This window comes from Buteo buteo, chromosome 4 (genome assembly GCF_964188355.1).
Source record: "Buteo buteo chromosome 4, bButBut1.hap1.1, whole genome shotgun sequence".
Taxonomy (NCBI): domain Eukaryota; kingdom Metazoa; phylum Chordata; class Aves; order Accipitriformes; family Accipitridae; genus Buteo; species Buteo buteo.
Window position 1 is genome coordinate 17,493,831 of NC_134174.1, and position 26,212 is coordinate 17,520,042.

General features: G+C 38.0%; 1 protein-coding gene and 1 long non-coding RNA gene across 10 annotated transcripts in view; one reads left to right on the forward strand and one right to left on the reverse strand.

Annotated features, from left to right (window-relative positions):
- Positions 1-2,136: 2,136 nt before the first annotated feature.
- LOC142030542 (uncharacterized) lies at positions 2,137-4,936 on the reverse strand. Of its 5 annotated transcripts, none has more exons than XR_012650213.1 (6): positions 4,673-4,936; positions 4,457-4,547; positions 3,254-4,326; positions 2,962-3,122; positions 2,818-2,869; positions 2,137-2,620 (listed from the first exon to the last, which is right to left on the reverse strand). It is a non-coding gene; the product is annotated as an uncharacterized LOC142030542 (long non-coding RNA). The 5 variants fall into 5 exon arrangements; XR_012650210.1 differs by having other exon boundaries at positions 3,254-3,421; positions 4,185-4,547; XR_012650211.1 differs by having other exon boundaries at positions 2,962-3,188; positions 4,185-4,547.
- A 163-nt stretch (positions 4,937-5,099) lies between these two features.
- Positions 5,100-26,212, forward strand: part of TBC1D22A (TBC1 domain family member 22A) — a 188,755-nt gene continuing 167,642 nt past the window's right edge. For all 5 annotated transcript variants that reach the window (XM_075024915.1, XM_075024918.1, XM_075024917.1 and 2 more), the window contains exons 1-4: positions 5,100-5,283; positions 7,818-7,874; positions 10,049-10,389; positions 11,139-11,318. In XM_075024915.1, coding sequence (XP_074881016.1) covers positions 5,222-5,283; positions 7,818-7,874; positions 10,049-10,389; positions 11,139-11,318 — 640 coding nt within the window. In that variant the 5' untranslated portion in view covers positions 5,100-5,221. The remainder of the gene's footprint in view (positions 5,284-7,817; positions 7,875-10,048; positions 10,390-11,138; positions 11,319-26,212) is intronic.

Consider the following 26,212-nt stretch of genomic DNA (forward strand, 5'->3'; position numbering starts at 1 on the left):
ACCCAGAGACAGCACAAATTTATTTATGCTCTTTTCTGTTTCACAGTCATCTTGCACTGTTACTGAATTCAAAGTGTGAGTGTGCAGAATTCCATACATGTGCACTACCAGCATAAGTGTATTTTGGCAATTCTGCTCTTATTTTCAAAATCTTGTTCAACTCATGCAATAGGGAAGGTGACTTACAGAGAAAAAGTTACAAAATGCTATGATGACTGCTCGTCTGCAATGATGACTCCTCCTGGCTATTACTCTCTCATGCTGATTCCTTCCCCGTTTTTTCCTCTGCAATTTTCTGGAGAAAAATTGCACTGCACTGAAAGAGCTGTTGTGACTATGTGATTTGCTGGACGATGTCTAACCTGTTTCAATCTAGCTGTTGGCTATCCCTCTTCTTTAACATCTCTTTGCTCTTTCTTCCATGGTTCTACATGACTACTACTCCCATTTATGTTACCTTGCCCTCTGTCTTTTTGTCACAAGTACTGTACCCTCTGGGATTGTTGTCTTCCCTAGTGTAAGTGGCTCCCTCTGTTTCTACTACCCTTTTCTTTTTGTGCATGTGCTGGTGTTGGCTGGGATAGAGTTAATTTTCTTCACAGTAGGTAGCATGGGTCTATGTTTTGGATTTGTGCTGAAAACAGTGTTGATAACACAGGGATGTTTTACTAATTGCTGAGCAGTGCTTACACAGAGCCAAGGCCTTTTCCACTTCCCACCCCACCCCACCAGCCAGTAGGCTGGGGGGGCACAAGAAGTTCAGAGGGGACACAGCAGGGACAGCTGACCCCAACTGACCCAAGGGATATCCCACACCATATGACATCATGCTTAGTATATAAAGCTGGGGGAAGAAGGAGGAAGGGGCGGGACGTTTGGAGTGATGGCGTTTGTCTTCCCAAGTAACAGTTACGTGTGATGGAGCCCTGCTTTCCTGGAGATGGCTGAACACCTGCCTGCCCATGGGAAGTGGTGAATGAATTCCTTGTTTTGCTTTGCTTGTGTGCGCACCTTTTGCTTTACCTATTAAACTGTCTTTATCTCAGCCCATGAGCTTTGTCACTTTTACCCTTCTGATTCTCTCCCCCATCCCACTGTGAGGGAGGTGAGTGAGCAGCTGCATGGTACTTAGTTGCTGGCTGGGGTTAAACCATGACAGTTCAGAATGCTGGTTTTGGGTTAGCTTGCTTGGCAACTTCACTCCCTTTGCTCAATTTTATTTTGAAGTACTGCTTCTTCCATGATATTTACAATAAAGTAGATGATGGATAAAATGGCTTGGTAGAAAGGCGTGTGCATGGACCAAACAGAAAGAGTGATCAGCCTCCACAGAAAGCCCTGTGTGCTGCATTCAGAAGCACTTCCACCAGTTTGTTAAACAGTAAAAACATGTGCAGAAACTAATTCTTCAACATGGAAGTGGCTCACTTGAATTCAGTTTAAATTTTTTTTCCTTATTGATTAAAGCAAACAAAAAAATGTGTATGGAGAAACGTAGTATTGTTAGCTTGTAGAACAGTCAGTCTAAACTACACCTCACAGTTGCACCTACATTACAGTGTGTTGCTGACACAGCGATGTAAGGATAAGCATGAAAAAGCACACTCCCTAGCTTACACAACTTTATCAGCAAATCCTCCTGGTATGAGTGTAGCTAAGTTAGCAGGGGAGTGCTGTTGTCAGCTTAGCTAATTATGTTTAGCATCAATCTATACTTTCCCATGCATCATCAGAAAAGCCTCTTTTCCCAAAATACACTGCACCTCTACTGAAAAGTCTACCTATGTAACCATATCAGCAGATCTCTACAACAGACGAGCTGAAAAACAAACTGGTATAACTGAATGTCCACTGAAACACCTGCATATATAGCTCACCAGCTATCACACTAAATAAACAATAAAGTGTCTACTTTGTTGGAAACATTGCTAGTGCAAGCTACAACACTCCTAATTTTGATCAGCCAAGAACATGGCTACATTTCTACATTTTAGAACATACAGAAACTTCCTGGGCATCCTCAATAACACTTACCAACTGTACACAGTGACTTGATTCTGAAAAATGCCCGTGAAAAAAGCAGAGGAGAAAGAGGAGGAAACAAAAGAAAAAAGCCCACAAACCTCTCATTGGCTCAATACTTTATTTGCCCATGCTGGCAACAAACCTTTTCCTAACTATAAATTCTTTCATACAACTTTGCATGAAACAAAACAAATACTGCAGTAGGCCTTTTAGTATTTCTTCTTGCTCTAAAGTAACAAAAATTCCCATGCAAGTGGTAACTGAAATATTACTGCAAGTTTATACTTCAATCCCAGTAGGGCGGAGCTTAGTTAATGTAGCTGCACAGACTTTAAAATAGTTTGGATGTTTGAAGCAGTGTAACTACAGCCAAGCGCAACTCAACATTAACCAATTTCCCAAGTGCTTATTTAGATTCTTGGGAGTGTTTGAAGACTATGCTAATCAGCTGCAGTAGGTGAGTCCCAGTGGTGAATGCAGTGTTGTTATACTCCTTGAATGACAGCACCTGAACACTGGCAGATCTCCTTCCCAAACACAATAAAGAGGTTGACAGTGGAATCTGTGTACTCCCTCAGCCGCCCATGTTACATTTCTGTAACCAAAAAAGTTAAGCAGGAACACTGCTAAAGTAGGTGTTCAGACCACCTTCTCCTTCCAAGTCCTGTATAGCAGTGAAATTACATTTTTATGATACTCTATTAATACCATTTTATAAGTCCTTTTCAAGGACACACTCTTTGTGGTCAGATCACCTTATGTGATGGGCACAAAGAATTGTACCTAAATTACCTGATGGGGTCTTGAAAGATTCCTCCTTCCAAATCCCTTCCCTCTCCAGAACCTTGGCAACAGATGTTTGTGTCAGGGATAAAATAAAACACAGAATAAGGAAAAAATATAAAAGTTAATAGAAAGGGAATTAAAATTCCTTGCCTTCTTGAGAGTCAACAACAGAGAGGGCCCAGTCCAGCTCTAGATGACTTCAGCCCAAGGGTCTAAACTGGCAGCAGCTCTCCACAGCAGCAGACAGAGATTTTGTGAGTGTGTACTTCCAGTTCCTCTTGATACAAAGGTAGCTCCATTTGCAGGTCACACTTGTTCATGTGAACAAATGAATGCAACAATTGTTTCCAGTATAAAATTCTGCACCACCCTAAAAACTTAAGCACAATGTAACATATACTGAATATAATGAAAACTACATAATAGTTAAATTTGTACTGACTTCATTATGTAATTCAGTAAAACCTCCACTTCTAAAATGAACCAGAAGTTCCACATGGCTGCACCAGACTGACAGAGAAGTTCAATGGCATTACTTCAGGATTCAGGTCAACTGTTACAAGGATGACAGATGGTTTAGGCGATCCAGGCTGAATCTAATTAAGTTACCCTTTGAGAAATACGAACAATGAGCAAATAAAAAGAACTTATTTTCAACATCCATATTAATGCTAATGATAGAATGTATCTTTTATGGGTTTATCACTTTTTTGAATGTCACAACCGAAAGTACATCATTTTGGTATTCTAACAGCAACAGGTCTAATTTAGATTTAAATTTATCTAGCTAAGACCAAGCAAAGTTCTACTCATGACCTTGCGGGTTTCATTTTCACTTCAGCTAACAGACGTAGTTCATATTACATTATGTTTCTTGTGTATTCTATTAAAGCTGCTGATACTCAAGGTCACGATGCATTACAAAAAGCTTACAGGTCCAGAATCTGTAAGAGGGATCCTATTTGAAGGTCACAAGTAGAGAAGATGATACTACACATAGCATATTTATATATAAGTAGCACTGAAATTACCGGGACATCAGCTTTCACTCATGGACAGTGATCTAGCAAGATCTGTGAAACATTTTATTTTTGTCAGTTCTTAGAAGGTAACTGCTAAAGTAAATCCCAAAGCAGGCAGAAATCTTCATTATTCTTTTATTCTTAATAAATAACTTACACATGAAATACAAATGTTGCGTTGCAGGTCAGGTTTTGTACTACATGCCAGTTTTTGAGTTAATTATGGCAGAACATTCCCTGCACAATCTTTGACATATTAAATTAGTCTTGCATTAGGATGCAGCAAAAAACTCTGTAAGTCAGCATTGTCTTCTCAGGTGCCATGCTCCAACGAGTAACATAAAACCTTACCTATTTTGTTTGCAGAAGTGATGTATCCTTGGATCAGAATTGCTGAGAACTCTACAGACAGGAAGACCCTCAACCTTGTATCCTCTCAAAGCAAATAAATGAAGTGGATACAATGATTGGATAAGTCCAATCTTCAGGAAAACTGTAAAGCTGAGAAAGATTAAAGCGCACCCCCCCCCCCCCGGTAGCTGAGTAAATAATTGGAAAAAAATAAAGTGGAAAAAATCTGAAAATTTGATGTATTTTGTTATAAAACAGTGTTAAGAGCTAACTTGATTGAAATCTTGTCCTCTTCAAATGATGTCTCCTTCCATTGACATGGCAAGTTTTGCATGTCTTCCCGGAGAGTACTCTGAATTACTCCTTACGGTTAAATCAAAAAGGATTAAAACCTGACAACATCATACTCGGAGTACCACGAAGTGGTACCGACTTTATAGGAATGCTTTAGTTAATCACAGACAGGAACCAAGAGTGAGTCTCTGTACCGTTGCAGGCTGGTACCTCACACACCACGACAAGGCCAGGGGAGGGACGGGACGGGACGGGACGGGAGAGGCTCCCCGGCGCCGGCGGCCTCGGCCTGGGTTCACACAGCGGCGACAGGACCCGGCCAAAGCTCCCGGCGCCGTGCACCGCCGCTGCCAGCTGCTTTCTCGCCGCCTCTCTGCCCAGCCCACGCCGGCCTCCCCGAGGGGGCGAGGCCGGGCGCTGCCTCCATGACGGGAGGGGCGGACCGAGCCGCCACCGCGGCAGGCGCTGCCCCAAGGACCCGCCCCACCCGCCGCCCGACACTCCCTCGCTGCGATTGGCCCAACCTGACCCACCCGGCAGCACTCTCACTTCTGGTTGGCCGAAGCCTCCGGGCCGCCTGGGGAGGCGAATGAGGAGCGGGGTTGTTTCCCGGTCCCAAGATGGCGGCGCTCAGTCCCGTTCCTGTGCGAGGGAATGGGGGCGAGTGAAGCCTGAGGGAGCGGGTCGGGGCCGCGCGCCGCGCCGTGCCGCGCGGCGGGGAGGGGGATGAGGTGACGGCCGCCATGGCGAGCGACGCGGGCAGGAAGCAGTTCTGGAAGCGGAGCGGCGCGAAGGTGCCGGGCAGGTGAGAGGGCCCGCAGGAAGGCCGGGGCCCGCGGGCGGAGGCTCTGCCCGGCGGCCGCGGGCCCGTCCCGCCGCCCGCTGGAGCACCGGGCGGCGTGGCGAGCCTCCAGCCCGCTGGTGCCGGGCCGCGGGGGAGCGGGTCTGCCCAGCCCGGCCGCCGCTGCCGCCACGGGGCCCGTCCCGCTTCCTCGTTGCCCCAGCGCCGTGTTCCCGCCGCCTCGGCCGCGGGGTCCAGCGGGTCCCCGAGGTCCTGTGCCCTGTGGGGGGAGCGTGTCCGGCCGGTCGCTGCTCGTAGCTGGGAGGCTCCGTCCCGCCCTCGCGTTCTCCGTCAGCTCAGTGCCGGGAGCGTTTCAGCCTTGGGCGCCTCCGCTTACCCGATCGCAGGTCGCTGGTGGACTCAGGAAGCCTTAGTTATAACTCGTATCAGAAAAGTTGTTAAATAACCGTCTGCGCGCGCGTTCCCAGCCCGATGTCGTGGTCAGAAGAGTTCACCTGGTTTTGGGGATGTGTTCCCTGGAGAATGTTGAGTGGGAGAACCTATTTGTGGCTTTTAGCGATGATACAAGTTGTGATGTTTTGTGACTTGATACCAGTTACAATATCTTGAAGTACTACCTAGGAGGCTGCACTTTACAGGCGTATAGCCATATTTTAGCTTTTGCTTGATATTTCAAAATACCAACAATTTCTCAACTTTCTTCCTGAAGTGTGAACAGCAGACCCAGTCATTGTATCATTGTTAAGAGCTACGAACATGTTCTCCCAATCAAAATTTTCAAGGGAATACATCCCCAAAGTCGCATTAACTCCTTAACCATTACATCAGGCTGGGAACACATGTTCAGGTGTTTATTTAACAATACCTTTTTCTGCTTCCATCCCTACACTGTTCTCACAGTAATTTGGTTTTGTGTGTTCTTTCTGTAAGAATGATGCGTGTTCTTGGTTCTCAGAGAACAGTAACTCTATGCTTCATACCATTTACCTGAATTCAGCAAAATAATACCGCTCATTTAACTTCTTTCATTCTCATTTACCCATAAGCACTAACCGGTAGTGGAAACTAACTCTTTCAGTCTAACTGTTCTTGTCTCTCAGAACTTATTTTGTAACTTTGCTGATTCCTTTGGGAGTAAAACACTTTTGACCTTCCTTGATTACACAGGGTCTATGAATAGTTGCAGGCAACTGCAGGCATATGGAAAAATGACGACACTGGAGAATGTGCTTTTGTTTTTTCTTTGTGTTTTTTTTTTTTTTGTGGTGTGGAGAGCATTGTTGCTTTATATTTGGGTGGATTTCCATCATGGTCATTCATAGAGCGTCTGAAGGAAAAGGCAGATTCTGTCTGCATGCCAAAATGGAAGGTGACAACTGACCCTCATGTGAGCGCAGAGACTTGACCGTGGAGTGTATGGTGTACAGTCATGTAGAAAGACTGGTGGTGGACTGATGTTTTGATTTGCACAGAATCACATAAATATCAATAGAGTTTATAAACCACCACTCTCAGTCATCTCTAGGGTTAATTTCACTACTGTTAATATTGCCCCTGTAGTATAAGTCTAAGCCTCTCTTGAAATTTGTTATGACTACAGTCTTTTTGGCTTGGTTCTATCTCAGGTTTGCTAAGGTTGGACTTATTTATATTTATGGTCTGGAGATTGGTTTTGATTTGTCAGGAGGGCATGTTTGTTTCCTTTTCTGTGGTTTTTAGTACAGGCTTAGGCAGATGTTAATATTGTGTATGATTTGCTCCTCTTACAATCAAAGAGTTTTGTAGTAATAGTTTCCATTATGAAGCCACATGTAAATCTTGATGTATTTTCTGTGGAGTTTTTTTACTTATGAAATAATTTTATAGCTGAAAACTGGGAGGAAATGAAGTTTTAGTTTGTAGAGTTTTATTATTCACACAGTAACATGCTATTTTGTAATGTTAGAGATTGTAGTGAACAAATCTGTCTTTGGAAGCTTATTTATTTCAAAGCATTTGGTTTTAGTACTCCCATGGCTTTTATTCTCTAACATGCCATCTTTTGCATTTGTCTTTAAATTTATCAGCCTTGTACTTTAGTGATGGTTAAGAATTGACTGGATGGATTTTGGGTGACAAGGGTATATAGAAGATTAAATCTTTACAGACATTTCTTTGAGAATATTTTTTTTTTTTTGCAAGTGATAAATGAAGAAATTATAAATCAGAAGAGAGAAAGAATTTAAAAGCAGTGTAGATTCTTATTGTGGAGTTAACTTTTTTCCTTGTTTTAATTCCTGGTCAGAAAAATAAGTCAGCCTAAGTTAGTCTAGGCCTCAAAAAGAGTTCCCGTTTGGCAAATCTCTGATTTTTATCAAGTTACTTTTTAGTAGACCTTTCAATTTCAGCTTTGTTATTTTTAGTGGTATGTGGGATTCTTTGAAATGGAAAGCACTTGGAACGTTTCAGTTCTGTTTATTATTGACTATTTACTTAATACACAGAAAACCCCCAAATATTTTATTATTTTTGTGATAACTCTCTTTCTTTTCCTTTAGTATTCAACATGTGTATGGAGCTCAGCATCCGCCTTTTGATCCATTATTGCATGGAACGTAAGTTAACCTAATTTTTAAATATTCCAGGTAATTTGGATCTCCTCTCCTCTTTTTCTTCCCCGTCAGCTATAAAGTTTATTATTAGTCTTCCTTTTTCAGTTTTTGTCATAATCTTGACTTCTCTGTTTGAACTTCTCTTTTGTGACTTCCTGGTACTTACCATATTGGGAGCAACAAATGAGCTGTTCAGTTCTTAAGTAACATAGATTGCCGACTTTTTTTTTTATCTGTTTGCAGTGCCTTATAAATTGGAAATTGTGTGGTAAATATTAATCTTAATTTAGCAGATGAAGCTTACAACCCAGGTGTAAGCAGCTTTCCTTCATTCATCTTTGTTGATGGACTGGCTTTATTTGTCTATCTATAAAAGGAAAGAGTCAGGTTGTGGTGTAGATTATTTTGAGGCAAAGGTGGGCATTTTGCTTGTGAGTGAGAAGACAGTAGGTAGAATAGATTTTACAGTGATTCAAAAGTTTATTACCTTAGATGATGATTATTCGATATAAGAACACAATATACATGAAAATGGCAACATTATGTTAAACACTTTTAGTACCAAATAAATTTCATGCTGATAACTCAAAACTAATGCAAGTGAATGATTTTCATCTCCTTATGGCTGAGGTGTTTAGCAAAATGCTGCATTCTGACGGCTTCTGCTTTTTATATTTTGCTTTATTGTCTTTTTTTTAAAGCAGTTTGTTTTAAGCTTTGTCAAGGGCAAAATTTTTTCTGGTTTATTGGTAGATTTCACAGCTCCTTTGAAACCAGCATTGCTGTTAAAATGTTGGTGTATGTGAGAATTTTGGGAAAATTATATGACCAATGAAATGAATGGCCCAAAGTGGTAAGGGCAGAAGATAGTGTTAGAAGGAAAAGTATTGGCTTGGAAGGAGGTCATACTTCTAATAGCTTTTTTCAAGGGCTGGTTTGAAGTGGCACAAGAAGTAAACATGTGCTAGTTAATTTTCAGATGATGCAGAGTCGAAGGCAATTGAAATGTGTGCCCTTGAGGACTGAAGAAAAAGGAATGGGATGAATTGGTTCAAAATGTGGAGTTATACAGAGAGACAAAAAGTAGAAGCTTACTGCTTGATATGATGACAGAAGAGGAGAAAGACCTTGCTATTTTAAACAATGATGACAAGTTTGGCGAAAGTGTCAACGTTGTAGCACCTGTTAGGAAAGATATTCCCTGTGATGCATAACATAAACATTACTAACATTGTATGAAGACTGTGCGAGAACTTTTTCTGATTTCCAATTCTGGCTGCCTTGTCTTAACACAAAAAAGGTAAACTGGCACAGGCAGAAAGACAGGGATGGTCAGAAAGGACAATGAAGTTAATGGCATTAACTTTCTTTTTCTTTTGAGAGCAGTGGGAAACTCTCTCAACTTTATGCCTTATTTAGCTGAAACCTGAAGGGAGGCATGATTGCTTTGCATTACTGTAAGTAAGAACAAGTGCCAAGCTAGGGAGGGATACTTGGTTCATCTCTCTTATACTGTGTGTTGACAGAGGGACAAAAGTACACACAGGGGTACACTTAGACTAGTAACTAGAGGAAGTAACCTGCTTATGAGAAGAGCAAAGTTCTGAAGCAAATTTGTGCTGGAGTGCCTGAATAGGGAGGAATGATAGATTTAATGAGTTTTAAGGTGAGACTTGATTTGTTTATGGCAGTGATTGTATTACGTGATTGCTTATAATGACTTAGGAGTAGACCTGATTACTTGATTACTGCTCCTGTGTTGTTAAGCAGCAATTGCATTGAAAGGCCTGAAATCTCTACAGAAGTTCATGAAGCAAGAGAAGTGCAGTGTGTCCTGTCTATCTTGTAAACTATTCTAGTATTATTCCTTTTATTTGACTTTGGGGTTGGTCTTTTTGTTTGTTTGTTTTTGTTTTTTTTTAAGACAAGAGAAGTAAGGATTTATTCAGCTTCTATTTGAAGTCAAGAAGAGTCAGTTTTTACCTGCCCCAGTTCTCAGACATATTCAGCTGTATGTTATCATGGGCGGACGTAGCAGTAACATGACTGGAGGGAGATAAATATTTGCTACCTATATAATGTTAAGCATGGACTTTTGGGCTTTTTGGCCCTATCCATAGTGTTTTGCTTACTCCATTGCTAGTTCTCTAAATACTGTTTTATTTATTTTTGAATAGCTTGATAAAACCAGGTTCAAAGCCACCTACAACTCCAGTGAAACTAAAGAAAGTCAGCACTTTCCAAGAATTTGAAAGTAACACAAGTGATGCTTGGGATCTTGGGGATGATGATGATGAACTCTTAGCAATAGCTGCTGAAAACTTAAATACAGAAGTGGTCATGGAAACAGCTCACAAAGTAATTCAGAATCACAGCAAGCTACAAGAACAGCATAAATTTCAGGAAGAACATCTACAGGAAGAGAAACAAGTAGAATCTGCAGAGCTGTCTTCAGTTGCATGTGGTGATAATAGGCTTGTTAAATCAGTCAGTGAAGGTCATACATCGAGTTCATCAGGTATGAAAAAGATCTTGAAAATCAAATGAGGAGAGCTATAATATTTGCCATTTAAGACATTAACCGCTTCCTAACCTTTTCTTAATACCACAGGAAAATATTACAAATCAATATTGATTTATCTGAGGGAGATACTGCATGCTATACTAAACCATAAAGCATGTGTGCAAGAAACACATGGGTGAGGGAAGAATAATTAAACTTTTTTTGTTTGCAGCCTTAATAAATCCTCAATTTTGGAAGGAACTTGCACTGTTGAATGTATTTTAATGGTTAACTGCACCGTGATGTATGCAATTAATAGTATTCCTACTATTGTGAAAAATTGTTATTAAAATGCTACTGCATAAAGTATCTTGAAAAACTGGAGAAAACCATGCATGTTTTATGTATAAACTTTAAAGTAACCAATTGCAATGATTTCCCAGGGTTTTGGTTTTTTTTTGTGTTTTTTTTCTTTAGAATGGTGAGGGGGATAGAAACAGCTTTCAGTATCACAGAGATGTTAGAAATCAGTTAGCCTTGCTGTTAGTATGTCCTCTAATTGATGTGTTTTAATTGTGGAATACTGCTTGAAAGAGGAATTCTCTTCCTCCTAAATCCAAGTCATTTGAAGTCCAAACTTGTGCTGTGCTTGAGTTTACATTTCTCCAAAACATAATTCTGTTTTAAATTTACAAATTAAATTCAAGTTGTTAGTAGCCTTTGCACTAGCTGAGGCTAACTGTTATGCTTCTTTTTCCCTTCAGATAATGCTAGTGAAAATTCTTGCATGCAGAGATCACAGTCCCTGCCACAAACTTCCACACCTCCCTTGGTGAGTGGAATGGCAGACTATAATACCTCAGTTACTCCTGCATTAACTGAAAGAGAAGCATCCCGATTAGACAAATTTAAGCAGCTACTTGCTGGCCCCAATACAGATCTTGGTGAGTATTTCTTATAGGAGCTATGAATTACACTAAATTATTCTTTAACTATAAAATTTTCCTGTTTGTTTTACTATTCTGCCTGATGGTTTGGCTAGGATCTAATCTTTTCAACATTTAGAGCTGATTTTGCAAAAGAAAGAATAAAACTGAATGCTTGTAGTATTCATGCTTGTAATATGCAGTTTGCATACACCCTACTGATACTTAAGGTGTTAAATGGCTTCTTGTTCTTTTCTTTCTCATATTATTTCTTCCTACTGGACTAATCTCTGGAGAAAAACCAAAGTATAATTAGCTGTGCTTAGTGTTAATGCCTGATAGTCAAACAGCGTGCAGTACAAGAATGATTCTCACGCTTAGAAATATGAATGTGAAAAATGACGAGACGTGAAAGTATTAGTGCTTGTCTACTCGGTGAACTCATGTTCACAGACTGATACAGTAGTTCCATGTCTCATCTGTGAATGCTGACATGTTAATGTGAAAACAAATATATTGTCAGATAACTTGACTGTTCCCTTTGTGCCCTGGATTGTAACTGCTGAATAGCAAATACAAGTGCTGAGAGGGTATCACAGAATCAAATGGCTTTGTATCCCGAGTGAAAATCTGGAGCGAGTAGAAATAATACACTACGTTTGGAGAACTTGGTTGGTTACTTAGAAGTAGGAGTTTATGTCAATAATTGATAAAATGACTTTTAGTTAAACCATTCTGGAAGATATCTACAGGAAACCCTTACGGAAGGAAGTAGAAACTGCATGTTTGCAGTTCTTGAATTGATGCTTTCCTGGCTTGTAGCTGTTGTGAGACTTCTTCAGTGTAATGTAGTCCAAGTTGTGGCTTTTTTTTTTCTTTCTGCGCTGTGTCTTATTGTGCTATATGCTAGCAAAGTAGAACTACAGAAACAATACTAGCTAGATGAAACTTAACACTTCAGTGAGTTATAGGACGTTCTTAGAAAATGCAACTGTGAATAAACTTGGAGGTGTCAAAACAAATTACATATTTGATGTAAGCTTGAAAGTGGTAATCAAATATCACTTTTTCTCCCTTTGATCCAACAGATGTATGAGCTATGTGATTGTGACAGACATGAAAACTTTTAAGAATGCTGTAACAGTAGAAATCTTTGTTACGTAAGGTTATTAAGTCAGAGGGAAGACAAAGTTTAATTCAAACCTATGCATTTCACTTTTGCTGTCTAATTAGATAAGAATACTTTCCCAGTAGATGCAATTTATGGGTTTGAGTAAGAAATTTTGGAAGGGAGTGAAAGAAAATTTCCACACTTATCAGGAGTGCAGTCACCCTGACTGTGATGAGAATTTAGTCAATGTTACTTAAAAAAACTGTTTGTTTTTTTTCTCTATCGAACTTTCTAAATCTTACACAGAAATATACATAGGAATATGAAATTTGAATATATTGCTCTTGATATTATTAAAATGTGAAAAATATCTAATAAGCTCTCAATATTCTTTCTTGTAGATATCACTAAAAAATGCCTTTTCTATGTCTGTTTATAGGAAGCTTGTCCTTTCTCTTGCTGTACAAACTGTGATGAGTACAGAATTTGAAGTTGTGTGAATTAGAAGTCCAGTTTTGATTTTTTGTTACAAACTTTTTGACTTCTGTATCTGGGATGTATCCAGTAGCATTTCCTAATAAATCGTGTATTATTTATAGATACTTCTTAGTGAAAGAAATGAACTCTTTATTGATGACATGCAAACTCTTGATGATCATGAAGCTGTTGGTAGTAGGCCATATGTGATGGTAGAGCTTGGACTACATCATATGTATATATTAGGGAAAGGGTGTGTAGTGTATGCATATATACATATGCAAACATGTATATGCATATGACCACATGTACAGTTCATCAGAATCTGGTGTGTGCATGTATGTATGCATTTTTGGGAGATGTTTGGCTTAGCTCCCTGTTACAATGAATTCTATGTTTAAAAAGGATTCTTGATTTATAATGACAGTAGTACCCTGGCAAACTGTTGTGGGTTGTGTGTGGTGGTTTGGTTTTGTTGTTATTGTGTGTGGTGGTTTGTTTTGGTTTTTTTTCTTCAGAGTAATACTGTAAATGGACTAAGGTAGAACTAGGTTACAGGCTCCAAGCTAAGATTTGTAATGAGTAATGAAGGCACAGGTAGCTATTCTGTTGCAGCTGGCTCATTCTCTTTGTGTGTATGTGTGTGTGATGTTGTGGTATGTGTGGGTCTTTGTATTGTGTTAGATCCACAGATAGTTGGGTTTTGTTTGTCACGATGAATTGAATTAGTGAGTAGTTGTCTTGGAGACATTTTAGCAAATATTTCTGTTCATTTCTTCATCTAATAGTGTTGGTTTTGCTTGGAAGGAGTAGTAACTTGGAAGTAAAGTATTTCTGTTGACTTTGTTTTCTTGATATAGTTTTGCATATTGGTGAAAGAGATTATGCGATGAATCCTTTCAAAGCAATATGAAAATAAGTTAATCTGTGGAACTGAAACAATGTCATGTGCATTTTCAACTCGAGGCTTCTCTTTTATCATAATGTAAGAAATCAACATAGACTAAGAACACAAATTAATACAAATGACCTTGAAATCCTTTCAGTCACACTTGAATAATCATTATCCTATAAAGACAGTGTAAAATGCAATGTTAGTCTTGTATGTCAACTAGAGGTTGTGAAAGAGCGTGTTCTTTCACAAGAAAACTCTCAAAAAGATGGATTATGCATATAAATTTGTAAGTGAAGATTATTTTAGCCATTGAAGCCCACTAACAGATTTTGAACTTGGGTTTGGTCTATAGGTTGGATACTGTGAAGTTGTAGAACCCACATATTTCTATCAACCCCATCAAATTATACACTGAGCAAAATAATATACCAGGTATAAACTGCTATTCGGATATGAATCCACTGGTAAATATTACATAAATATATCATGACAGAGTCACTTTCAAAGTTTGTGTTCAGTTTTATCCAGCAGATGCTTATACACACAATTAGTTCTTAGAATGAGGCACAATCTAAGAACATGAACTAGGAAAGGAAGAAAAAACCCCACCCTAGTATTCTCAGAATATAAAAGAATTAATACTTTTGGGTTATTTAGGCTCTTTATTCATAAATAATGGTTATTTCCATGGCTCAAAAGTTTGCTCGTTTTTAATATTTTGTAGAGCTGAACTAATAAACTCACCCTTGTAATTTGTAATTGCCCTTGTAGTTGTTCTGAGTCTTCCCTTAAGCCCTCCTAACACGCTTTACTTCTCTGTCCTGCAGGCATTTTTGTTGTTTGCATGATAAACAGATGCAAATAATATGCCTTATTTCCATTTGGCACTTTTTAGTTGACTGTTGCTATGCTGTTATTACCTCTAATATAAATGGGGAAAGCGTAATGTGAGTTGGATGTCAAGAGTAGTTAGCTATATGAGAAAAACCCTCGGTTCCTATAGAAATGTTACTTCTAGGTATATGATATGTGCTGCAGAAGAGAAGTATTCAAAAGCCCTGACAATATACCTTCAAGCAGTAATATAACACAAAGAATGGGGAGATAATCTCAGAAAGTTAAAATTGGAGAATGAGAGCTGCTAAACAAGCTGAACCATGTTATGGCAAGAAACGTGGGCTAGTAGAAGGAGCCTGTTGTCAGAAACAGTTTTGGTTGGAAAGGGACTTGAGGTCTGACTGCTGTCAGTTAGATCATACTGAGGTATACTGGGTGCAAATTGAGGAAGCAGGATAGAACTGGAGAAGGCAGTACAGCTGGGTTTAGTAGACAACTGCAGAGTAGACTGTAGGGCCTATGTGTCTGCATAGCCTCCTACTCCTGTTACTGCACGCCAGGTTATTCAGCGAGAACAATTTATGCTAGTTGTTTTGTGCAATCAACCTGTGCTTATGCTTGCCTTGCAGTCAATTTGATGTAGATTTACTTCATTTCAGGCCTTGTCTTTCCTTGTAATGGACCTTGCGTTACTGAATGAAGATGGACCCTGTGCTTGCAGAATCTTCTGCAAACAATTGGTTGCTTTAAGAGGTGGCGAGGGGATGGGACTTTAACAAAGCAGCATAGGGAGTGTCTCTGGGAAGAAATATCTCTTTTTATCAACAGACCACTGTTTACATATTTGAGAGGGACAGTGCTGTTATGTCTGTCTGGTTTCCAATTTAAGTTTAATTCTATTAAATTTGTTAGACTTGTGTTTTTAAGTAGCCTCGTATGTCTTAGGGAGCCGTTTACTATGCATATGCAATGTAAGCAAACTGTTGATAAAATCAGACTGACTTATAACAACAAACAAGTTGTAACCTCAGCATAGCAGATATATGATGGGTTTTGTAATATCAATTTAAAGAATAGCCTATTAAAGCACTTCCTGAACTCCCTCTTTATCTTCAACTAATTTTCTGCTTTTTTACACACATGTAGCTAATGAGTATGTAATTGGATGTCAGAAACATGTATGTTTAAATCAAACAACAACCAACAGTAAGCTTGGTATACTGTGTTCTCTTGATTTAATAAAGCTTCATAGCATTGTAACGCTACTGTTATGCAACATAGTATGTTATCAAAATTTTCAAAGACAAAACAGCTCATTTCTTAAGATGTAAAGTTGTTTTGCGTCTTAAGGTGACTTTTCTTTCTACTTAGTCACAACTTATTCCAAATGAACAAAGTAACATATTGAAGTTTTAGCATACTACCTTGGTAAAAATAATAGAATGTCCTTATAAGAGCACCCATGGAAATGGTAAAGCATTCCTATCTTAAATTTACTTATATTGCTGTATCCTATATTTGCCTTCAAAAGCTCTGTTTCATTGCACTTTTTTTAAACTCACCTATTTCTCTTACTCATTCTAACAAAATCTCCAAAAAGAAAACCTTTGCAGAGAGCACTACAAGCTGCTGAGTTGGGTGCTCTCTCCTTAGCCAGTCCTTTGGTACAGAAGTAGTAGATAATGTTGTGAAGTCTTCACAGAACATATAAAGAATAGCTGAGCCTTTGATTAATCTGATAGCAAAAATTAATTCCATAATTTTACAGGATTACAAATTGTGTAATCTCAGATTATCTCATAACAGTAACTGGTTGCCTCTGTGTACTATAATAAAAGAATTCTAGGGTGGTTCTCCAGCAATGAAACTTAGAAAGAAAACTTATTAGATGTGTCTTTTTTTTCTCATCACAGTGGTCACCCGTATTGTTGCAGCAGCTTGAAAAGTAGGATTTTCCTATTTGTGCTTACAGTTGTTTATACATTCTAGATGTATATTAAATCTGATTAAACATAGTAATTGTTTTTTATTTATGGTTCATAAACACAGTAGTCAGTAACAGCAATCTGTTATGTCCTTTAAAACTGTTCACCAAACTGATGTTATGGAAAATTTTCAATAACTTTACAAAATGTATTAATTGAAATGAATGTGATTAATTTTGTTCCCAGATTCATTAATTTATCTGCACTGAACTGCATAGTGATTTCTCTCTATGCTCCTAGTCTATCCATATCAATTTGAATTTTATTGCCCCCTGCAGTTTTGAAGTATCTGGAATTGATCACATTAGTGCTTATTCTTCTTCCAGTTTATTGAGATACAGTATAAAGTGAACATGTCCTACTGCTGCTTCATGTGACATGCTAACAGTCATATCTATCTTTTCAAACTGCTATCACCAAAAGGTGTCCTCTCTGATTCCTGTTCTGTTCTAGTTACCTAATCTGCAAAACATGCTTGCCTTTTCAACTAATAAACAAGACTAATAAAAAAAGGTCAGTACTCTAGCCATAGGCTTTGGAACACCTTTTTTTTAATTAAAAAAAGTCTTATGAAAGAAATCAGTGCAAAATATCCATAAATGATTCCGTATATTAATTGCTTTTTTGCAGAATTAGTATTTTTCTTCCTATTTTCTATGGCTTGGTCTCATAACTTGTGGTTTCAGATCATAATCAGCGTTTATTCTGATTACTGTTTTAGTGGGATATTTCAATTTAAAGGTATTAATTTATTATTTTTAATTGTAACTAGGTGGTGATAGGTTCTTGAAACAATTTTGAGAGGATTTTGCGTAGTTTGTCTCCTGTGGATGTATTTATCTTCTTTTGTAAAGATATTTGACTGACATAGTAATCATTGCATTACATAAGCGTTGACATTTTTAACTGGTTTGCTCTCTATTGGATCAGCCTTTAAACTTTTTTTTAATGAACTTTTTATTTTCTTCCAATTTTTCCTCTGTTTTCTGTACCTTCTCTGATCTCAGGTTTTCAGTGTTTTGTGGGTTTTTTTTACGGTTCTGCTTTTACACCCCTATTTCCTAGCATTCAAAATACCAGTTAAAATAATTTAGTAATTTAGGACTGCTGTCGATCCACTCATCCCCCAACCTGTGCTGATACTCGTGATTGCCCCAACCCAGGTGCAGGACTTTACACCTAGCCATGTTGAACTTCATGAGGTTTGCCTGCGTGCACCCCTCAAGCCTATCAAGGTCCCTCTGGATGCCATCCCTTCCCTCTAGTGAATCAGTTGCACCACTTGGCTTAGAGTCATCTGAAATTTACTGAGGGTGCACTCGATCCTGTTGTCCATTTAATTGATGAAGATATTAAATAGTATTGGTCCCAGTGTGGACCCTTGATGGACACCACTTGTTACTGATTTGCACTCAGAATTGAACCCTTGACTGTAATTCTTTGGACATGGCCATTCAGCCAATTCCTTACCCGTCTAACAGTCTACCCATCAAACTTGTATGTCTCTAATTTAGTGGGAAGACTGTTGTGGGGGACTGTATTAAAGGCCTTACAGAAGAATTGTAGTTGGAATCAGTATTTTCAAGTAGGAAAAAAATGTAGATTTGCATTGTTTTCTTTTAGCAAGGATTTGTTAATTTTGACTTGAGCAAAGACTCCTTCCTGTTCCATGTTCTAAACACTACCCATCATTGAATTAAGTTTTTACTGGGGGAGGAAAAAAAAAACAAACCTAAGACTGAACAGCTGCAGATCCTATTAACAATAGTCTTCCCCTTTTCTCAGTTCTCAAAAAAGAGCCTGTACCCTAAATCTTTGCTTTTTTTTTTTTTTTTTTTTTGGTCAGGAGCTTTGGTATTCAGCTATGACTCAATTAATGAACAGATATGGGACATTGTGGACTCCACAGAAGAGCCCTAGTTCTAAGGTTCTGGACTTCTTTCAGGAAATACTTGCCTATAAATCAAGGATCTTTTATCTGATTTTTGTTAATATCAATTGCAGCAGCATGGCACAGAGAGTAAAACAGAGAGTTTCTTTTTGTGCTGAATTTCACAGAGAGCATTCTAGGTTAAAACCATTGATCTGAACACCACTCAAAAAGAAATGTGCTCTTAGCACAGTCTTTAAAACTCCCATGTTATACTCATGGCAGTAGGTTCCTTTCAGCAAGAGTGGAGTTCTGTACTAATTCTGTTTCCAAATGGCTTTGGATGTAGAGCATTGCAGTGGGACCATAAGTTCAGCTGATGCGAAGGGGTTACTGTTTAACAAAAAAACCCCATAAATCCCAGAATTATCATACAAATTCCTGTGTGCACACAAGATTACCTTGGTGTAGTTACCACTAACTGATCATTGAGAAAAAAAAAAAGTAATTAGTCAGCATTCTACTACAAATTGCAAAATTCATTAGTTAAAAGTTTTCTCATGTCAGTTGAACTTTTAGCTGAGTTTTTAGGAGTTCATATACTTCTCATTGTATTGATTGGTGATCAGGTGTTATATTTCAGCCTGAGCCATGTGGTGGACAAAATGATTCAGAGGGATGTTTTACTCTGGATGAGCTGGGAGAAAGAAAGGTACTATATGATGAAGTATTCTTGCAGGATTTTTTTTGCGTTTGTGTTTTGTTTTTTTTAAAATTATTTTTCTTCAGTGTGCTGTCTCCCTGTCTCCCTTTATTTCCAGATAGCATCATGAAAGCTGAACTTACACAGGCACTATGTGAAATTGCATTATCATAGTAAAAGAGACTTGGGTGAGAAGTTCAGTGTTGCTTGTGGTAGTCACAGACTCTCTGAGGGAGCAGCCTTGCCTGCTTCCCACAGCATTGTGCAGATGACACAGCAGGGGAGGAACTTATGAGGAATAGCACCAACAAGGCTTTTGAGAACTTTGAACTTTTTGTGGGCCCTGAAGCTTTTGAACATCAAGATTAGCAATTTACATCTTGTAATGAGTGATACATTCTGCTTATAAGTCAGTTTACCAAGGCTCAAGGAAGTGTAATTCATCCTGTATGTTTTCTTGCCACCATCTATTCCACTGCTAAAAAAAAATAGAAATGTAAGTTATAGTTAGTTACTTCATTAGCAAGAAGTCCAGAACTGGAAGATAGATATAAAAAATATATGTAAAGCAGTTATTGCTTGGGAAAGTAATCATAGTGGAGCATGTTTCACTGCTGCCTTCCTGATACTGATTATTGGTTATATATGCCCTCACCTGTGTCTTAGCAATAATGGACAACTACGCTGGAGATGTAGTGCATGTTCGCAGTTAACTGAGAAAACCTTACGTGGATTTGAGGTTATGGGCTAACCTTTTACAGGAATTTGATGTAATAGAGATGGGAAATTGGGGAAAAGCTTTTAAAACCTGTCTTGAATGTTTAAAAAAAAATGTAGCTATTTTTGTTTTAATCGAATCTTAACTCCATTGATTGTATTGGAAATACTATTTTCAGTTTAGGTATAGATAAGGTTCTTTGACAGCTAGGTGTGTGTTCTTGGTTAATGCTGACAATTAAAATGAGAGTAAAAGGATTTCTCATGGTACATATTAGCAATTTTTCATTTTTTGTAAACTGTGAGCTAATTTCAGCTTCTCCATCTCCTCTAGTGCTTGACCACAAACTGAAATTCAGGCTTGTTACCTCTTTTTCTAAATCTGTGAAACAGGAGGAATCCACTACTGTCCTAGTAGTCTTCTCACTTTGAGTTGATAGGCAGACACTAGCTTTCCTTAGAGGCAGGAAATACTAAAATACCAGATGCCTGAAAGTGGCATGGAATGCACTATATTAATATGAACAGAAAGAGCCAAATTCAGTAGTTGAAAGGCAATCTGTAAACAATTTTGGATGACCAAGTCAATTAATTCATTTTGCAAGATTGCCTGCTTTTTTATTTGACTTTACCAAGCTCAAATTTGAATGCATATGGAGGAAGTGATCCAAGAGTAGAACTGTAGCTTGTTAGGTGTATTCCATGTGAAATTCTTTGCCAGATCAGGGTCTTCTTTATTTCATACATTATGGAGTTTATCAGCAGCTTTCCTCCTAACCCAAAGGTATTGATGGAAATTATAAAAAGAAAGGAAGTCTTTGCTTTTCTTATGTGGTAAATAAATGGACATTGTAGGTAGACCTACTTTTTTTTTTTTTTTTTGTTAATGGGGGAAGCTCTCCAGTACTAGCTCTTGTGAATAATTGCATGAATTTTGTGGCTCGGTAATCTAGACATGTATCTATTAATCCTTGTTATTTTAGTTGTGCTTTTCTTCTATTATAGTTTCACTATGAAGGACCAGTGTCAGATTGCATTTTTCAGTGTAGATATTGCAACAGTGGTTTTTTTTGTTTGTTTGTTTTTTATAAAGTCTGTTTTGGAGGAGTCTTTTCTTAATAACATGAAGCTTTACTATTGTAATAAGTAAATTTATGCCTTGATTATGTGTTCTAAATGCATATGACTATTCAAAAAAAAAAAAAGTTTGGGGTGATGGAATACAGCTGACACTGTCCAAAAGTAAATAATTATTACTTGGCTGTTCACTTAAAAACTAGATCTCTCTTGTGATTGGTCAACAGACTGCAAAATTCCATCTTCTCCCCAAACAGGAGAAATAAATACTGTCTGTTATTTCTAAGTAAGTGGCAAAATTGTTTCCTTTAATTAACTGGTACTGTAAGTGGTATTTCCTATTTTCTTTATTTCTGTATAGAGAGATACTGTAGCATTCGCTACATATCAAGGTGCCACGCTTAGATCACTGGTCGGCCCGGACCAGGGAAAGAGACAGATAACACACACAGTGTGAGCGCCAACTTCCCTCTTTTATTGCGCAGTTAATTCCTTTTATGCTAACAAGGGGAGGTGGGGTTACAGGTACATCACAAGGCTGCGACTAACCCTCTAACTTTCCGTGACAACGCGAGATCTTCCGAACGCCGACCCCTACAAGATACCTTAGTTCTACTTAGAAAGTTTGTCAGAGACTGTTTGAATGGCTTTAATGTAAAAATAAAAAGAGTTGATGATGCACAGAAATTGAATGTTGGAGGAGAACTATGAAAAACTATAATGCCGTTTAAAATCTTCTGCTGGCATGGTTGTTCTCTATTACTTATTTTCATGATTTACATTGCTGGCTTCAATTGTTGCAATTCTTTCTTAGCAGTTTTATTAATCTTCCTTTTGCCTTAGTTTTCCTAGTTTTCTGTTCACTTGCTTTCTCATACCTTCTAACACCAACCTCACCTACTTCTGCTTTTCCAACTTTCTATGTGAAATAGCGGACAAGATGTACTTTCCTGCTCTTTTCTTGCAAAGGTCCTGAAAAAGGTCTTACCCTGTATTTACAACATTGGATTGGACTTTATTTCCTGTTTTCTGCATGCATTCAGAAGAACTCATTGTTCCATTGAGAAGATGAAGGGCAGTGTTTGCTTAAAAAAAATTTAATGAAGTGCCTAACAGAGCTATTATGCATTTTGGAAACCAGTTGCTCTGGTTGCCATAGTAATAACAAGCCCTCTATTAAAGCTATTTTCTATATGTACTGCCTGTATTATAACATGCTGTTGGGGGAGCTGCAGTTCTGTGCATCTGTGCTCTTGAAAGAATTTTCCAGCTTTGTATAGTTAAATTATCCAAGGAATTTATGTTATAGGAACATAAAACATGTAAATCTAGTTTATCATATTGATTGTGGGGTTCTTCATGCAGGCCATCACTTCATGTAGCTGTTTACAGTAATCTCAATGAAATAACAGCTGTATCAAAAATGAATAATGCATACAGAGAAATTTTGAACTCCTTTAATATTTCTTGACTCATTTTTTATTTATTTGTAACTGATAGAATGATGAGCTTGTAGTTCCAAGAAAAATACTTGTAGACTTGGTTGTTTCCCCTTGTGTGTTTTAGGTGTAATGGGCAATAGCTCTGGTAATAGCTTGTGGGGTTAGAAAGCTGGTAAATTAATGGCATGTTTTCTTTGTAGAATACCCCATGAAGTATTTATGCAATATGAAGAATCTTTAAATCTACTGCAGTAAAAGGATACTGTCCTAAGATTTCTTTTAGAATAATTGCTTTCAACTTTTTCTTCTTCAGAGAGAGAAATGTATATCTGAATATATGGTAGTAAACCAGATAAAACAAGTTTTTCCAAAAGTAAATAAATTCTATAAATTTGAAGCATTTCCATACGACATTATCCCTTCATAATAAGATATCCTAACCCAACAATGTTTCTGCAAAAAATAAATGCTGTGTCCTAAGCAGAAGTGACAGTTAGCTAGTGCTACCAAATGGAAATATTTTTGGTCTAAAATCTATGGGGTTTTATAAATATTTTGATACTTATTGGTCACAGAATTATGTAAAATAATGAGACAACTGAAAGAGTAGCAACTGGGGTTCAAAGTGTTGCTTCAGAAAGTATCCTTTCAATCTGGGACAGTTTATAGGCAAGGTTTTACAAATACTGGTTTTGGATCTGGCTAATTTTAGCTCTGAATCAGTTGCTTAAACTTAATTCTGTGCTCTCATTTTTAACAAGTGATCGTGTCTGTGATAAGCATGTTTTACAACTGCTCATTTTGAAAATAATTGTTCTTGAATTTTAAGAAAATGTTAATCATTTTGAAGCAAGGATTTTTTTGCAGTACTATCTTGATTGAAAATGTGTGTCTGATTTGTAGGTGGCATTAAAACTCCTTTGTAGAAATCCTGTGCTGGGGAGTATGTTCTCCAGCTCATAACTAGGACGTCTAATGCCTTGGGAAATCTACACGGGGAGAGAGTTAGTATAATGACAATAAACTGGAATTATGCTTTGACTAGGGAGAATGCAACATTTCAACCAATGACAAATAGTTTAATGGTTAATTAGATATTGAATAGAGAACAAGTTTCAAATATAAGCACAAGTATGTTTCCTTAGTACTCAAAGTCTTGGTTGAGGATGGATTTCTTCTGATGCCTTAATTTGAAGTGTTGCAAACTATGGGTAGACATATAAAATAAAATAGGTTTTTATAAGACAGCAATTTCCAAGTTTGAGACCTTCACACCTGTACTTCTATACTGCTGCATTATCTGCATAAAAATGAATAAAGTTACTGTGTAGTTGGAGTCTATTTGTACACTACACAGCAGAAATGTGGTAGCTTTAGATTCGTTCTGTATTTGTCCCTAATTTCAGTCTTTGATGTTTAGCTTTATTAGAAACAAAATTGAGAACACTTTAGTAGCCAAGGACTAATATGGGGAAAAAGGCATGCCCATGACATCACGGGTATAGAAATGCTTTGAATATTAAAAAAAACCCAAACCAAACAAGCACCGAAACAAAACCGAAAACCCCCAATAAAAAAAAAAAGCCCGCAGCACTTTAACACAAGTCTTTTCTTCAGAACTATTGTGAAGGGGTATCAGCTTGGCCAAGACACTGTTGTGAATGAAAATGGGATAAAAAAGCTGTGAAGTTCAGATGAACTTTTCTTTGGAAGAAAAACTAGAATTCAAGCTCTAGTTGGTGTAAAATATTAGTCATTCCTACTGCTGTGTAAACAATTATAGAAATCAATGTAGAGATCAGTAGTTAGCAAAAATTCTTCTGTTTTCCCCAATTATAGTTGCATTTGGATAGGTGCTGTAGGAATGTTCCCCTCAAAGCAGTAAGATCAAGTAAATTGGATTTTGTATTCATCTTTTGCCTTAATTATTAACAATAATTGAGTAAATATGTTTCAGAAATTAAATAAATTCTGCACTTAATCTCTTCATTTTGACCATTGGATGCTTTTTCTGCCTTTGAAGGTGTATAGACAAAGTTTTTTTTGATGGTTCTTTTATATTCTACTGATCTTCCTTCCTAAAGATGACCTGGAATAAGAGTAGAGTGCTTAGGTGTTAATGAGGAGAGAAAGGCCCTAGTTACACTTTTGGTTGTTGGAAATTGATCAGAGAAGGCTTGTACATTGTGTATTAACAGCAAGTAATATATACCAGGTTTATACTAAGTGCTACAATATATAGTGTAAAATATAATTTCCCTTCTTTTGGATGTTATACTAAACTTTATACTAAAATGAAGTAAAGAACTCAAACTTCAAGGGCTAACTATAAGAGTCAAACAGCTATAGAATTTTGGTATGCATACAGCTCCAGCTGCATCATTGGACTTTCTGTCTTTCAATTTACCTGCTTCATTTTAGCAAGTTATTTTTGGCATCTCTTTCCATTAGTTGGCATTCATCCTTTTGTTTTGTGAATCCATTGGAATAGTCACACATGATGGGGAGAAAAGACAAAAAATTTTCAGGAAAAGAAAGAAATGAAAACTTCTGCTGGTGGACAGGTTGAAGAGATAACAGATTTCCCATATAGAAAACTGACAGAAGTTAGACAAGTAGTGCTTCTTTTTCCAGCCTCTCTCTGTCTTCCTCCTTTTTGTGAAGATGTAGCATCTGTGGATGTAGGTGAGGACTATTCAGTCTCTTTGAAACTGTGAGATAGGTTCCAGGTTTGGAGCTTCTGTGGCTGTCAGGAGCCACATGGGGCTGGTGACAGCTTTCAAGGCCAGACACTCAGGCATGTGCAGATAAACACAAGGCATTCTGCTTTCTTGGATGCCAGAAAGGATTCAGTATCAGATGTTGTGTGAGCTGACGTCTTGTCTTGGTTCTTATCATGTCAAGGCTGTTTATAAGAGCAGCATATCATACCTGTTTTCTAACACTGTTTTGTCAAGTGTCTTGCTGCTGTTTCTTGGAAAGATACTGGTTTTAGAGGTCTAATCAAATAGTTTTTTCTTTGCATGACATCTTTGTGGATTTATTTGCTCTTAGGTCAAGCATCTGACCTCTGTCAGGCATTTCATATGTTTTTGTAGCTCTTTTGTGCTCTCAACAAATTCATTTCTAACTATTTGCTCCCTTAAGCATGCCGTGTGTTACATATTGGCCCAGTATGGAACTTTTTTTAAAAAAGTTTTTTTTATCATGTGTTATATGGAGAAAATTCAGCCTTAAGTGGATTTTCTGTTACAAGGTACTGTAGAATATGAAAATACTTAGCACTTCTTGGTGAGAAAGTTAAACGTTTGGTAGGAAACATGGAAGGAAAAGGGAAGAACCAGGTGTTTAAAAGAAAAGCTAATGAAAATTGGATTAAAAAAAGTGATACTGTGGCAACTTAACAGACTAGAACTTGCACAGGCACTGGAAGCAGGGACAGGTATCTTGGTAAGAGTATAGGGATGTTGCCTGGTTGTGCAGGGATGGGGTCAGGAAGGCCAAGGCGCGGCTGGAGCTGAACTTTGCAAGGAATGCAAAGAGTAATAAGAAGGGCTTCTACAGCTATGTCAGCCAGAAAAGGAAGGTCAAAGAAAGTGTGTGCCCCTGATGAACACGCCTGGCAAACTGGTAACAACGGAGAAGGAGAAGGCTGAGGTACTCAACCCAGAGTCCTGAGGAAATTGGCCGATGTAGTTGCCAAGCCACTGTCCGTGGTATTTGAAAAGTCATGGCAGTCAGGTGAAGTCCCTGGTGACTGGAAAAAGGGAAACATTGCGCCCATTGTTAAAAAGGGTA